The sequence below is a fragment of the Excalfactoria chinensis genome, chromosome 5 (genome assembly GCF_039878825.1).
Source record: "Excalfactoria chinensis isolate bCotChi1 chromosome 5, bCotChi1.hap2, whole genome shotgun sequence".
Classification (NCBI taxonomy): domain Eukaryota; kingdom Metazoa; phylum Chordata; class Aves; order Galliformes; family Phasianidae; genus Excalfactoria; species Excalfactoria chinensis.
Window position 1 is genome coordinate 56,666,633 of NC_092829.1, and position 17,127 is coordinate 56,683,759.

General features: G+C 40.8%; 1 protein-coding gene across 2 annotated transcripts in view; it reads right to left on the reverse strand.

Moving 5' to 3' along the window:
- NAV2 (neuron navigator 2) overlaps window positions 1–17,127 on the reverse strand; it is a 149,012-nt gene that overhangs the window by 78,518 nt on the left and 53,367 nt on the right. For both annotated transcript variants that reach the window (XM_072339296.1, XM_072339295.1), the window contains 2 exons: window positions 3,678–4,767; window positions 1,891–2,003 (listed from right to left, as the gene is read on the reverse strand). In XM_072339296.1, the coding sequence (XP_072195397.1) occupies window positions 1,891–2,003; window positions 3,678–4,767 (1,203 nt within the window). The remainder of the gene's footprint in view (window positions 1–1,890; window positions 2,004–3,677; window positions 4,768–17,127) is intronic.

A 17,127-nucleotide genomic window follows, 5' to 3' on the forward strand; every position in this document is an offset into this window, starting at 1 on the left:
AAAGCAGCAGCAGCACAAAGCACTTAACGAAAGAGCCAGAGCCCTGACTACAAGGAATTACCTAGGGAGTGGAATATAGATTTTTATGCTTATATCATCATTATCGCTTCTGAAACAAACAGTGATGACTCAGTTAGCATCCACGTTAGCAACGTTTTATAGGTCTCTAGTCCCTAGGAAATAACCTAACAATAAATTTCACTTAGGCCCAAGATCAAACAATTATGATCAGGCTGAACAGGAAATAGCCATCTAACATGAGTGATTCCTTTAGCCACTGGGTCCCTGGGACAGAAAACAAATGATTGCAGTCAAGAACATAAAATATTTATAGGCCTTCAGCCTAACAAAGGTCAGAGTGCGCTCTTACAGATCATTTCTCTCAGAGAGATGAAGGTAAATAGTAAGTAACTTCGTAACTGAACACACACGAGATTTACTGCATATAAATTAATTTCTATTGCTATCACTTATCCAAATTGATACAACTCTATTGAAATTTAAATCATGTTCAGTTACTTGAAATGTAGACAGACATTGGGTAGTGGCACTAAAAATTACTCTATCGCTTAGCTCTTTGTGAGCAGGTGATATCATTAAATCAGTCAGCTTCCTGATTTCCCTACCTGCCCTCTTTTGTTTCATTTATGCTTCATATCAAAGCTCCAAAAGCTGCTACTTTGGAAAGGGAAAGAAGAAATCTATTACTTATTTCTTCTAATTTATTTGGATCAAGGGACCACTTTGCTTTGCTTGTTCACTTTCCCTTAAGACTCCTTTATTGACTGCTGCTGTCCGTGGAGTTTGTGCATCTCGATTCATTAAGGCTGTCGTGTCATCCTGCATTCTTGGATCCCAACTTACTTGAATAATAGTTTGTGTTTCTCTGCCATTAAACACTTCTCAGCTTACAGAGTGCCATCTATCCAGGCTAGGCTACACAACAATTAAGAGGTAATACTGAAGAAGACTATGAAGCCAGGCATCCTGTGGTCCATACTTTGAACAGACTCATTTGACTTCTTATTTTTTAACCATCCTATATATAAAACAGATTTTTACACAGCTTATACACATTTATAAACATCCATTTATGCACTCCTGCAGCCCTTTTCCCTACCAATGATGCTGTGTCTTGGCTTTGCCATCAGCATATGTGTACACAAACCTGGCACTGACAGAAAATAGAATGCAATATGAAATCAATCCAGGCATGAAACTTATAGCTGTAAGACTTTCTGAGCAGGATAATCAGTCTCAGAACTCACATTAATGTGGAGGATGCCAAAAGTAACTCAATAAAAAAAAACAGGATATTCTATGATTATAAGATAAACTGTAATAGTATCCAATAAAGAAAATCATGGGCATTGCTAAAATCATAATGGAAGGAGGAGACAAGGACTGGAGACATGGACAAGGACTTAAATATACATTTCACATCATCAGCTTCAGTTTGTGAATGCTAGACACAGTAAGCTGAAGCTGAATTTTGGTCTCTTCTTGGTGAAAAAAACACTTCACTTCTGCAAGCAAAGAAACAAAGCAGTTTTTTTTACATATACATTTGGGAATACTTAGGATCTTCACTACCGATTAGCCCTGAAAGGTGCTGCACGTCTCCCAGAAGACAGTAAGCACCCAGAACACCTAATGGTTTCCAGAAACGCAGGGGACACACCACTTTGTACAACTGGAGCACCATTTATTCAGGTTACTGACACCCAGCTTCCACTGCCAAACAGTTAAAGAACACCATTACTAGTAGGAAATAAGACATTAGAAATTAAAGCAAATTAAATTCTCCCTACAGCAGATCTCCTGACTTCAGATTTGCTTTAGTCCATTCTCACTTAATTGCAACACGCTAAGTCATCCTGCAAGACATACCTGAGAGATCTTCGAGACCAGGCTGTCCAGTTTTGACATAGAGAGTAGAATCCATGTTGACCCCTCCTGTGCTGGCCTCAGCTGTTACATTTCCTTCATTCTCTGTCTGTGATCTGTAAGACAAAGCCAAACAGAGATGTGCAGACAGCCTCCATCAAAATTAGCTCAAGTAGAACAACTAGACAATTGCACCTGCCATCAGCCCCTCCAGAACAGACCAGGAGACTGATTTTACATAATTCATTAGTCCCATTTTGAACTATGTCCTAGAAATGGAAGCGAGCACTCAGCTGTATAAAATAAAAAATTCATGGTCAAACATAGGCTTCTTAGCTCTTCAAACAGGGTCCTAAGAAACTTGGATTTGCAGTTGATTTCAATTATCAATGCCATCATTTGTTGCGATTCATGTGATCCTCTCTCATAGTCTGTTTATAACTATAAAGCAGGTAATGCATGATGGCATCTTACACTCCTGCTGGTTTCTCATCAGTAACCAGAAATGACACTCATTTTTATTTTGAAATAAATGACTGGATAGCAACGATTTGCTGCCTGAGATCATGGCTGCCATGTAAAAGGGACGTGGTGAGAATGTACAGTCAGATGCAAGCAGTGTACCTTGGGTTACTTCATTTTACTCCCTGTGCTGTTTTGCTATAAAAGCCACATCAACAAGCAGCTGCAAGTTGTCCTGTCAAAAGAAGTGCTGTACAAGACCAAAAGCATAGCAAGCAATTACTACTGTAATGTTCTTAATTTCACTTGGCCTTATAAGAAACGTAGAACAGCTTCTCCAGAGATTAGAACCATGTGTTATCAGTAGCACCTTAGATTCATTCCCCTCCCCTCCAGTTTGTGTTTGAGATGCAGACCCACATTAAGGACTCTGCTATAGCTGTGAATAACAAGATGAGGAAGTGAGATTTAAACAGTGCAAGCTCCAATAGCAATTTTCACCTCTAAATACAAGTATTAGGCTGTTTCTTTTCCAACTTGCTCATTTTCACAAGACTACATACCAGAATGATATCTGGCACCTTATTCCATAGACACAGAGATAACACTCAAGGGCTCCGAAGACTCAAGGATCACTCTTCTCCTCCTGCCTGCCCACACAGGTCTGAGCATCTCTTCTGCATCCCTTTCTTTCATTTTGCTTTTATTTAATAATTTTATTTCACTTGCAAAAACAGCCAACACAAAAACAACACGGCCAACCATTCTTACATTACACCTGCCAAGAGATCAAGGGCAAAAAACCATACAGTTCAACTGAAAAATTACAGAAGAGAGCGATAAAGGTGGACAAAAGGGTGTGAATAACATCTCCTACAAGCAGCATGGGCAAGAAAAGACACATTTTGAGGGAAGGAGAGACTCTTCTTATTTAATTTGCCACCACCATTAGCCACCCTTATGAGCTATGATGTGTAAAATAAACCTAATCCACATGGTCCCAGGGCAGCAGTTGGACAGGGTGTTAGCATTCTGATATTAACTATTACAAGTGTTAGGTACGACTACCCAAGCTCCTATCTATCAGAATTTCTTACATGCTTGAGAATCATAGGATATCCCAAGTTGGAAGGTACTCATAAAGGTCATTGAGTCCACCTCCAATTTTGGTCTCACTGCCTTTCACATCACTTTCTGGGCAAATATATAAATGTATTATTCTACACAGCATCCATATTGCTGCCTCACTATCCCAAAAAAGCATCTCCAATGAACCCTCCTACACAGAGGCCGTGTTCCAAAGGGATGATCCCAGTAGTTAGCCATACCTGTACATGAACGGAGCTACTGTGGCTGTGTTTGGGTGGCTGTATTGCTGCTGGGGCTGAGGTAGCTGAACACTGATGGTGTTGCTGCCCGTGCTGTGTGTGGTGGCCGGCCCGCTGCTTACAGACTGGCTGCTGTTGCTGCTGTTGATGCCTTTTCCTTCGGAAGAAGTTAAACTTGAAGAGGAACTGGAATTCCTGCTTTCTAGCTGAGACTTCTGATGCGAGAGTCCCGAGCCAGGTTTCCCACTGCGGCTCCTCTCACTCTCTTTTGTAGAAACTGGGGCACTTGAGGATTTCCCTGTGGTGTTTTTCATTCCTGGTTTTGGTATTCCACTGTGCAAAGGGGCTGAGGCCTCCTTCTTGGCACTGTTCAGCTTTCCTCCTTTTGGAATAAAGCTTGCAATCTTTGAGGACTTTTTTGGCATCTCTGTTGTCGCTAGCACTGTCTGTTCTTCTTTTGGTTCCTCTTTCACATCCAGCTTTTCGGTGATAGATGTTCGTTTTCCTGTGTCTTTACTTTTATCCTTTTCTTTCTCCTTCTGTTTCTCTTTCTCCTTCTCGTTACCCTTGGGAGAACTTTTCTTATTAGTCAGTGCCCGGCTAAAAGTCCTTTGTGCGATTCCTTTGAGTGCAATTTTAGGGCTACTGGACATGGATCCTGGATTGCTCACATTCTGATTTGTGGCATCGATTTCTTCGCTCTCCTCAAAGCTGGGAAGTGTCTCAAGTTTTTCACAACTGCTGTCACGAGATGCTGAACACTCGAGCATCGTCCCCCCTGCTTTGGAGCCTCCTTTGCTATTGAAGAGTTTCAACTTTTCCAGCATGGATTTTTGGCCATTGGGAGTTGTTTTGATGACTTCTGAGGGTGGTTTTGGAGCCTCTGCTACGGGCTGCTTTATGGACAGCATGGAAGACGTCGCTGTGTGCTTAGCGCTGAGGGACTTGCTGCGCCAAGGCTTAATAGCAGAGCTGGGCTGAGGGATGGCCGAGGAGTTATTGCAACTTGTAGTACTGCTACAGCTTTGAACTGAGGATGATACATTTTCATTCATTCCTGTGGGCTGGAAGGCTGTACTGTCTGCAGGCTCTGGAAAGAAAATAAATTACAATTTTAACAAAGAGACACAAAACACAGTAATATCTGGTATTATTGCTGGTTTGAGAACCTTTTTCTAAGGAAACAGTAAGAGCTCTACAGTAGTAACACTGAAAAGGCAGACACACATCACTGCTTTAAGCATCAGTATCATTCAATGAAAACAAAAGCCAGTTTTCCTATCCAGCAGCACAGCAACAAGCTCCCGCTATGTAATTTACATTTAGTTCCTTCTGAAAGGAAAAAAAACAACCAGCTCAAACCGAAACGTGCTTTGCAATGTGTTCTTCTTTATTAGATTCATAGTATTTTGTCATTAGCAAAAACAACGCGCTGTTTTCTAACTAAGGGTTCTCTCAGCTTTTGGCAAAATTTTTGCTGTCCGTGTTCAAATCTTAGAAAAACCTCAAGCACAAAAAAAAAAAAAAAAAAAGAAAATAAATGCAGCATTAAGGAAAAAGAAATAAATCCGAAGCTCTTTCAGTTCTGGGGCAGAGATCTTCATCTACATAAAGGCAGAAAAAAACCCCTCCATATACAAAACCAAAACCAACCGTGCCCTTATGCAATGAACCTAATTTATACCTTGCCACGCTTCTTAATGCAGCTGTAAGAGAAACCGGGGGCAGTAATTGCACAGCTGTCCCCCTCACAGAGAGCAAATGCTATTTGGTTAGTTACCCCAAGCATTATATGTTCTTTGCAAGAAGTCAGCACAGAGCCTAGAGAAAGCCTGAAAAATCCCACTCACCTACCAGCAGCCACTTCTCCTCTGTAGCTTCTCTCTGCAGTTTCCTTTCTGGAGACGTTACTCTCTCAATTATCACAAATATGTTTTCTGTTATGCTGCTCATGTTTCCAATTAACTTTTGTCATCTGTGTTTGTTCGCCTGCCCAACAGCCTGCTGGGGATTAACGGCTCTTACCTATATTCCTCTGCCCTCCAGCACTAAAGTAAACTCTTGTTTCGGAGCTGCATTTTTTTAATTCAAAAATCAACAGCAGTTGAGAGTGTGCGTTTTCAGCAGCAGGGGCAGCCCAGTGAATCCAGCCCTGTAAATCATGAACCGCCGCAACCACACGGGGACTGTTTTGCTTCACTTTCAGCGGCACGCTAAAGATACGGCTGTTAACCTCCCTCCCCGTGATCCAAACCAGATCTACCAAGCAGTTTAAAGCACACGCATCTTCCTGTCTTAACGTAGAATTGGTTTGAGAGATTCCTTTGTAATAAACTCAGTCATTTCACTTATGGATAAAGTAGGATTCCAGGAATTAATGGCACTGTGAAAAATATTCCTGAAGTTGGCACATTACCAGGGCTTGTTATTAACAGATCACTATTATATCAGCTGGTCGTCCTACAGCAAAGAATCCACGGTGGAGATGGAAGGAAGCAATTGTAACAAAAGTAACTGGGTGATATAAGGGTGATGCATGGCAATCCATTGATAGGAGTCATCTACAAAGCAGTGCTGCTTCATTCTCATACATATGGAGTAGTGGGAGCGGCTTGTGCCATCAGGCAGTAGAAGATGGGCAGCAATAAACCTAACAGAAGATGCTGGGAAGGGAAACTCACACCAGCACTGCCCTCCTCAGAGCAGCACAGTGGTTGCCTGGAAGGGAGGGGGAAAATGGTTGGGCATCTGGGAAGTGAGTTTGATCCCAGCAGCCCCAGTGAGGGCTCCAGTCCTTGGACTTTTAGGAAACAGGTCTCCCTGGGTCAAATAAAATTGCTTCCACTTAGAGAGCTGCTCCTCATCTACAGCCATGTCAGAGAAATCAGAGCTGTGCCAACAATGTTCTGACTGTAATACATTAAAAAACACAAATAGATGGGGACGTTAATACAATTTTTAGAGTCTCTACCTAACATTTTTCCAGGAAGGAAATTCTGGGAGTGCTGAATTCAACACATCTGATACCAAGACAATATTTAGAAACTTCTACATACATATGCTCAGCTGTTATACTTTGGGAAAGGAAAGGAGATATTTTCTTACACGTGTTCTGTGGGTTTTGATTTATATTCAGATCAAACACAGTGAACATGGACATTCAAAGTCCTCATGCTTTTGCTGCATTCTACCAGAGAAAGTCAGCATAGGAAATAAAAGGTTCACTGTAAAACACAGCCATCCAAAATGGCTTCAGCTTAAGAAAGCTTTGGTCTTTTTCAGATTCTGTTTCCTTCTCACAAACAAGTCTGCTGGCTCTGTTACTTCTAAGACCAATCTTGGTAAACGAAAGGGATTCCACTGCCAGAATGTAGCTTCAAATGGTAGGTTTCCTAATGAAGCAGTAACACCAATATGTGGATAATACATCAGCATGCAGAGGGGAACCTTTTATTCGGTGTAGCACAGGTCCTTCTTTCATGACAAGGAGAGCAGGTTTCATGCATTCTATTAATAAGCTTATTATTTCCTATGTGTTCCTTTGAGAGGGAGATATTTTCTTTCTTCAGCAACCTGCATTAGCTATAACTGACTATAAAAGAAATGTTTTCAAAACCAAACTACAGACTACAATAAATAATGATCTCTTTCCCCTTTTCAGAGTCAAATCTTGGCTTGGAATCTATTTAGTTCCTAGTGTTTCAGTTAAAAAGATGTTGGTGGTCTAGTTCCAACACCAATACGCGCTGTAGCATGGGTAAATCTGATTTCAGCTGCTCCTGTAAAGTCTTAACTGCAAACATATCCATTTGTAATGAGAAAAAGAAGCCGAAAGCTTATGATTTAAATCTCCCACCTAAGTCTTTGAGAGCTTACATTATAATAAGGTCAAAAGAAAATATATGCCATTTCCCATCATTTGTCTTGTACAGTCTAAGCAAGCGTGCCTCCAGTTGCTATAAGTGAAAACTTTAAGAAACACTTTCATTATAAGCATGAAAAGCAGCATGAAGACAAAGGATGTCCTCGTAGTTATGTCTTCACACTATTTTTATTCATTTTAGAACAAACAAGCTGCCATTTTTTACTTCGCAGCTATGGGAAAAATAAGTAGTTCTCATGAAGAGAAACACCCTCTAGTAACAGCCCACAGTTTAGATAACTGAGTCAAAAAGCAAATCTGCAACCAAACTCTAATTTAGGAAGTAAAAGCAGAGCTGCTCTACGGCATTACAGTGTCAGAACTGCAGAAAGCTTTGTGGCACCTCCATCACTTCCCCATCACAGAGAGGAATAAACGGCAAAAGCTGACCTCCTCATCCACCCACCAGGAGACTCTTCTTAAAGCACCACAATTAAGAATCTTACCAAGGAAAGCTTTTTAGCTGGGTTGTCCTCTTCTTCAGTGGTGATTTATTATGCTTAGGTGATGCTTACCCTGATGTATGGAAACGTCTACATTTCTGCCAGGAGCCTACTATAAAAATCAGAATCTTTCCATAGCCCAAAAGAAGAGCAGGTAGAGCAGAACGTTCCTAACAAGAATTCCCTGGCACAAAGCCCTTCTACAAAACAAGCTAAACCCCTCTGATCCACAGCAGTATCTATTTCTGTTGTAATGCCGCTGTCCCCATAGAATTAAAGCTGCCTATTGTGGCTTCTACTCTGGCCACAGTGAAAAAAAAGCCAGAACACGATCTTAAAAGCAGAGACTGCTAGGTGGTAAAAGACTGTGTAAGCTGAGAGACGATCACAGAGGGAACATTTTGCTTGCTGAGGACAAAAACTTCACCAAGGTGACCCAAGTTGGTTTCCTCACCTTCTGTCCCCAACTGGTTTTTCTCTTGTTGATTGAATTTATTCTAATATGGGGACAAAAATCACCTTTACTCATTGATATTTCCAATTTTGCTTTCTTCAACCTCAGGCTCTGTAACCACGCTAGCTGCTCTGTGTACTCCCAGTTCGTGGAGGTGTCAGTCATCAAGCTTTCTCACGTGAGAGTTCCCCTTGTTCATACAGAACTTCAGCACGCAGAACAACGATGCTGTTGTTTACCAGTTGGTATCACCAAGACTTGGGACTTTTGCTGAGGTGAAAGGAAGTAACTTTGGAGCACAAGCAATCCTCACCTCATTGTCTTAACCTAACTGACAGAGACACTTGAATCACTTGTTTTTATTTAGTTACCATAGCATTCCAAATAGTCCCCATGATTGCCCAAGAAAGAGGTCAGAGGGACCTCTATCAACCACATACTGGTTATATGACCATTAAATAATGAAACCAGCTTCACAGCACCATTCAAAACAAGTAACGCTCTCTACTGAATCCTAGACAAATATCATTCTTGTTAATCACTCTCAGTTCTTCTCCTCATTATTTCTGCAATCAAATCCAACATTTCTCAATAAGGCTATTCAGTTCATTAATGAATTCCAGGCAAGGAGTTCCTGAGGATTCTTTCACTGGGCTTTATACATAGGTGTCATGGACATTAAGGATATATTATAGCCTTGATCTGAAACATCTGTCTTACAGGTAGGTAGATATGAAGGACACCATATATACACTGCTGGTCTGAGAACTGGGCAGCTGACCTTGAAAGCCAGGACAACATGCAAGTAATAACTGACTCACTATTTACTACAGTCATGAAGGGTTGAGCAAGGCTTGATGCTCACCAATTGCTGCAGAGGCTGCGGCGGCTCTCTGGCACCAATCATGGCTCTGCAGGTATAATTGGCTATGGACAAGGACCAGTCAAAAGGCTCAGCAGAGAGAAGCCACAAATGGAAGGGGCCAGAAGATACACTTCTACATAGGGAGAGGTTTCTACAGGTGTGGTAAAAACACGCTGGCACTTACAGGAGTCCGGGACATTGCAATACTCCTGTTTTCTTTCCTATGATTTAATAGTGAACTTCAGTTTCCACGGTTGTTCCTCTGGCACAATTCACCCAGCAATAAATTTACAGGAAATTGTAAATATTTATTTTAAAAGGAAACATCTAAGAACTATAAAGGCCATGAAATCCTGAGCCAGCTCTTCAGCTGGTTTGAATTAGCGTGGTTCCACTGTCTCCAGTGCAACTACACAGATGTGCACCGGGCTCCTTCTCAAGGGTTACATTTGACTTCAAAGCTCAAGGGTTCTTTTATGCTAATGAACTGTACAGTTAAGAACATGTCACTGTCTATTTTTCTTATTCTTTTTTCTTATTTCTTCCAAAAAACTTCACTTAAATACAATTTTTTTTGGCCTAAGTATTGCTACGGCTTATACCTACTACAGCAAAGCTCTGTGGATTTGCAAAGCTCCACCTCAGTCGCAACTAAAAACTATGCTTAGGTAAAAGAGGACATGCTTTCAAATGCCAGTTTCAGCCAGTTAAACAGTTGTAGAACTGAGCGAGAACATGATTTGCTGCACACTTACGTCCTGTTCTATAAATGTGCCAAACTGCTTGTTAGACACCAAAATCCTTTAAAAGCTGCCTTGTAGGCACACACCCAATATAAGTACATTGCGGAAGATTCGCTAAGACGAGCCAACCTTTTCAAAATGCATTTGGAGAAGTGAAAGGATGCAAGCAATACACTTGAGATACACAGATGAGCATCCTGTTTTACACGGAGGCTCTCATGGCAGCCACCCCATTATATAACCTTATGTTTGGAGTAATTTGCAACTCGACGAAATAGCCTGAATCAATAAGTTCACATTCATCAAAGCTGAATGAAATGTTCTGTGATTTGAGATTAAACACCCGAACACAAACAGCATTCACTTTTAGCTATGCAAAGTCTCGACTTTTGGGGTTCATTTTTAAAGCCACCTTTAAGATTAAATGGACACTGCAAGAGGTTGGTTGTCTTTCATATTATGCCACATACATTTTCTTCCTTTTTCTGTTTTCATATTTTCTGTTAAGGTACATCGAATTCATTATTGCTATACTACATCAGAAGGTAAATAAATCACACTGAACATGTGATAAATATCTCCACTGAAAGTTTATACTTAGGAAACTTGCTTGAGTAATTCAAGCATCTCCTTTTTGGTAGTGTATGCAGCAAGACAGGAAACACCAAGTTTTCTATCCTGTCATTTAATCATGGAGTCACCAAGGTTGGAAAAGATCTCCAAGATGATCCAAGTCCAACTGAACACCTGCCACCAGATATATTATTTTTTTTCTAAGTCTATACAATCACAATTTTCAGTCATGAAGAAACTGACAATTGCCAAAATAAATGTCATGCAACAGAGAACTGTAAGTTGAGACAACTGTTTTGCTCTGTACAACTGCTTTCCAGCTTTCTGACATCCTCATGCCATTCACTGATAGGGGCAGCATCTTCCATCTCAAGATCTGTGCTTATTTTTGATAGCCCAGATCACAGCTAATTTCACTGCTGGACCAGCCTGCCTATTGCTCCTCCCTGCCCCATGGATTTCTATTAACATTATTTTACATAAGACATCACACACCCACAGGACCATTAGCAAAAGATAACATTCCAAATGCAAAGTCTTATTATAAAAGCTGTTGTTTAAGTTTCTATCAGCTGCTAACTTTACACTGACTTCTTAAACAGACTGGAGGGCATCACAGGTGCCCTGAGATGGTACTGTTTTCTCCCACTTGTTACATGAAAATGTTACAAAGGTATCTAGATAAAAATTGTTGGGAAACAATTCAGTCTGTTAAACTTTTTCTTTCCTGATGGACAACAGAAATTGGAAGTTAGTTCCCATCAGACTAGGTTGGTCATTAACACACTGGCAATGAAAAGTTTCCGCCGCAGCAAACAATGTGACCATCACAGAATAGGAACAGCAAGAGGTTTTGTTTGCTTTAAAACAATCACTTGTTATGCTATGGCAAAGTCAATAAGACTCTCATGGCCATCCAAGCCGTGTGATCATCTCAACCATTACATAGCAAAAGGAACAGGTTTTTTCCTTTCCCCGGGAAGCCAGAAAGGGTAGAAGAGGTGTTGCTGACCCATGGAATAAGAATACCCCATTCTGCCTTACAAGTGTCAGAATTCTTTTATCACCACATTTTTTTCCACTCTTCTACTATTCCTCGGCACAAGTACTGCTAATTTACCAAGACTGGATAGATCAAGACCTTGCTCCAGTGAGGAAGACATGCAACATCACCATACAAACTGACTGTCCATCCTGTTCTCAGTGCAGGAGCCGAGCGCAGTCTTTAGGAACAGCCAATAGTCAATCTGGATTCATGTGCGACTACAGAAGAGGGTTTGTCCTTCACTTTTGCTTTCAAATGAAATGTTTTAAATTCAAATATACTCACAGGATCGTCAGAGTTAACACTGAGCATAACAAGTCAAAGTACTTCGAGCCAAACCTATTACCTCTGCCTGTACATCACCCCTGGATAGCTATTAAATTCTGACTTATTCTACCTAATTAAACCCTTTCGATGGGTAATCATCTTTGTTCTTAAGATCTGCATCTAGAGTGTTGTCTGAAATGGACTAGTTTCAAATTCCATACGAGCAGATACTCACGTGCAGCCTACTGAAGTCATAAAGGATTCTTATTAATACAGATCTCACTGCCTACGGATATCTTGTAAATAACAAGGAAATAACTTCTCTTTTAGGCAAAGAACACAAATTAATCTCTTGAATACATAGCTGCAAAGGAAGTTTTCCAAACCTCTAACTACATATGCAGTGCTCCTCTTCTCACTGTTCTCTGTGTGTCCTTTTATTCAATATAAGCTCCATATCACACAGAAACAAGCCAAAAGTGTATTCCCAGGTGCTTTCACTGCAGGATTTAACATGCAGCATGTAATTAGCTGGAGACAATTCAAATGGTTCAGTTACAGATTTAGGATCTTCTACTCTGTTCATAAAGCATTTACATAAATAAACAAACAAATATGGGTTTCACAATGATGTTGACATGGAAAGCTATTGTTTTTTATTATCAACACCAGCAAACCAATAGATTACCTTGTAAGCAAACTTTGGACTCTTCACTCTTCACTGTGAGGGTGATGAGACACTGGGACACGTTGCCCAGTGAGGCTGTGGATGCCCAAACCCTGTAAGCATTCAAGGCCAGGCTGGATGGGGCTGTGAGCAACCTGGTCTAGAGGGAGATGTGTCCTGCCAATACCAGGGCGTTGGAACCAGATGATCTTAAAGGTTCTGTTCAACCCAAACCATTCTAGCATTCTATGACAGGATATGCCACATCCCCTTGAACCGCTCTGATAAACCAGCTTCCCATATATAAAGTTCATGCATTTGATGTACAGAGCCATACACCACCAACACCCAACTGCTTGTTCAGCAGAGATCAGGTTTCCATGACAGCATTTTACTAACTAAGTTGTCAGCCCTATTTTGATAGCAACAAGTGATAAAGGTATTGGAAAGAAATTCCTTACCTTCCTCAAGTAAGGATTATGCACATCCTTTTTCCTACTGACATTTTACCCATGACTTAATCCAATGCAAGATGTCATTTTTCCCTCAGCCTTCTACTGCCCTCTGTAGGATTATTTTAAATCAACTCTTAGGAAGGAAGTAGAAAAAGAATCAACCCAAAAGAAAGCATGTAGGCCTAGCAAACACACTGCTGCATCACGCCATAAACACACCAGAACAACATATCAATTATCACATTTCTGATTGCTTCGTAAATTAGGGACTTTACAAACTGTGGATGCAAACCAGAGAGCAATAAACAGAGTATTTCCATACAATGTCACCACAATCTTGAGACTGCAAAACGCAGATGGAGTGCCTGGAGGTCAATAGAGACAGTGGCTATGTGTGGGTGATCAGTTTGTCATGAATATCCATCATTTTGTTTTAGACATGAGTTCAATGTTGGCCTTGGCCAGTGGCTGATGTTTGTCATGCTGTAGGATGTTTGTGATGTTAAAGGACAGTAAAGAATAAACACAATCCAACGATATACTTATGCATGCATGGACTAAATAACTTCAGACGACTCAGACGTGAATTAAGAGGCCCCAGTTATATGAAGGGATTATGATGATATCTAAAACCACAAGCCTGTATGGCTCATTACTTCCCCGCAATCTAGAAATGCAATTAGAATCTAATGGCATTTCTCTTTTTGTAAGAATAAAAGCCTGTAACAGCAATTACACACATTAAAGCATTCTGCTTAGAAGACTACTGTAATTATAAGCGGCTAATCACTGAAAAGTAAAACATTTACCATGGCATGTTACCATTTTATGATGTGAGGAATACAGACACTGAAATTACCAGGAGCATGAAATTAATTTTCCATACAAACCGTAGAGCTGACTCCAAAAAGCAAGCTTGAGCTGTAACATCCTAACCTGCAAGAAGGTTGTGAAATGGGTGCCTAAGTCATCCTTCCTAGAGAAGAATCCTGGATAGCAACACGCAGCCTATCTTGACTCAAAGGTCTGCAATACATCCTTGGAAAAGAAAACAAGCCCACACCTTCCTATGTGTGAGTTACAGGAAACTATCTCATAAATCATCCGAATTTCTGTCCTTCAGCATATCTGTATTCTAAGAGTTTTAGTGTACTGTAAGCATCCACTGACTTCTTTGTTTTCATTTTAGAACACCTTACTTGAGCTTTCCAGATACGGCACATTTCCTGCAATGAACAGCCAGAGGTTCAGACAGACTGATTTAATGCTGCAAGATTTCAACAGCTTTCAAAACAAAACAAAATCACGCTGCCTCCCTCTCATTTAACATGCATAAAACCTAAGCACCCGCTGTCAGTAGCTGTCAAATAGTACTACAGCTCAAGAGAAAGACTAGATTTTACAGTTCTCCTGCATGGACAAGCTATGGTAGTTACATCTATTCATGTTACAGACTTCTCATCTGACTTAGAAGCATATGAGGAGCAACATGCAGCTTTATTCTAGTGCTTCACACTCCAGCTTCCTTCAGCGTTTGCAAATGTCATCTGGCGAAATCAATTCAATTCCTTATGTGCAGGGTGAGCAGAGCTCTGCAGCGTTCCTCATCTTTATGACAGAACACCTCTCTTTTATGTGTGCTCGTTTGCTAAGTGTACACGTTACCTCCACACGCATCCAAGACTTTATTTTTATAGAACGATGTGAAAGTTTTAAGAGTTTTAGGTGTTACATAAATCCTTTCCCCAAGAAAGTCGCATCATTAGTTGACTAAAGGAATAATAAACCACCCAGGTTATTTGTTTTCCAGTAGCTAGCTATTCCTCCATGCTCCATTTACTGTCCTTTTCATTTGTGCTGTATTCTGTTCCAATTAACGCACTTTTGTTGCCACGAGACACAGAAGATCGACTAATAAGACAGTTCACATTTGGAAGGAAAGGCCACAGATGAATGAAAGCTGCAAATTACATCCTATGGTAATCAGTAAGAACCGGTTCAAATGTAATACACCAAAGGCAACCTACCCTCAGGAAGTGATGGCTCATGCCAAAGCAGCCTGCCAAACCAGGCAAATTTCTTTTCCTCCTATTTCCTCCTCCAAAAGCACAGAGCTACTACTGTGTAAAGGGATCAGAATTACCATAAGGGAGCTGACTGACACACAACGTGGTGATGTGAGTCTTATTTCCTTAGGCGAAATTCAGGATATGGGTCAGAAAGCTTGAATTGTCTCAGCAGTTTGACAATAAACTTGTCTGGCAACGTTACAATTAATGTAGAATAAGCCAAACATTCGTCAGGCCAACTGGTTTTGTTTCTCATGGATGCAAACCAACTTTGTGTCACCATTATATTTTTAAGTGAAGTTCTACTTACATAAGCCCTCTTTCTTATTTTTCTTTTTCTCCCTTCTCCCCAAGACCATAATTTATTACTGGCTTTATGGATTTATGACTCAGAACCAAAGTTCTGAGTATTTAATGCAACATAAACAGGCCATCAACCTTGGAAAAAATCAAATACATACTCGCATTTCTCCCCTCCTCACCCCTAATAAAAAGCCACACTTCTTTTTCTTTCAGGCATTTGCAACACTCATAGGAAGCAGATTATCTTGCATGCTTCTTCAGTAACAACTTTATCTTTCTGAAGGGATGGATCACAGTGAGGAATGAGTGTCTGCATAAAAGCAGTTGACAGTCAAGCTGACGAATTATTGTTATTTCTCTGCATGCAAGAGAGAGGTGAACAATGCAGGACACTAGTACGACGATTTTTCTCTGAAACTGAAGGAAGTCAAGACTGAAGCCAGTACTTGGCTTCCCTTATTTAGTAATCTTAGCAAACTGAGAGAAAGTCAAGAGAGTTCAAGTTCTCTCTTGAGCGCAGCTGTAACTTGCCAGCTTGCTCTTTTAACTGAATGCCAAATGTAATTTAGTTACGGAGATGAATATTAAATGCTTAAGTCACAGTTAAATCATGACTGTTTACAGGTAAGGAAAATACTGAGTGCCTTCCAAAATATGGATTTACCAAGTAGAGCATTGCCACTTCATCAGCCCATTGTTGGTTACTGCTGTGGAAGTCATTTTCTTCCTATACAAGGTCTGATCAGAATGATTGAAAATGCCCTTGGAGGACTTCTTGAGTAGGCTTTGTAGCACACTCTGTTCTGCTGGAATGATGAACAACTTCAGTAGATGGACAACTAACTCAGTGCTGGTTCAGGATGTGCACATACTGCAAGGTTCTTCCTTCTGGAAACAGTGAAGCACTGGCACAGGTTGCCCAGACAGGTGGTGGATGCCCTGGCCCTGCAGACACCCAAAGTCAGTCTGGACGAGGCTCTGAGCACCTGATGGAGCCGTGGGTGCCTGTGCTTATTGCAGGGGAGCTGAGCTAGATGACCTTTCAGGGTCCCTTCAAACCCAAACGATTCCATCATTCTATGATGCTTAAGACTCCAATGATACCATTACAAGATGAGATTTGGATTGTAATTGCTACTTAGGATAATATTCCAAAATCCAAATACATACAGACAAAGGGCATGAGGTTCTAGAGAAGGAAAGATACAATTTCCTCGAAAGAAACAAAGACGAAAACCACAGGCATTACCTGGAAGTGATGCTTGTGTAACAAGGAGATTTGAGACTAAAGGGCACTCTGCCAAATCACTGCAAGGAGACACTACTGGAATACAGTACTGATCTATCTGTATAAGTGCAGTGACTTTGTTTAGGGTACTGAATTAGCTGCCAGACTAAGCCAGTGATTTGACTCTAACAGACTACAACAATTTCCTCTGTTTTCACCTTTCCTATCCACCACCACACTGCTGGAGAATTCTGTGTTACAGAGCTCAGAGCTACAAGCTCAAGGCAATGAACGCTGTCAGATCATTAAGTTAATGAATGGACACAAAGCCTGTAAATGTCATTGAAAAAATAACATGGTGCCATACAGCATGGTACTTGGTATCTGCATCTCCAGTGCACTGCCATAGACAGTTC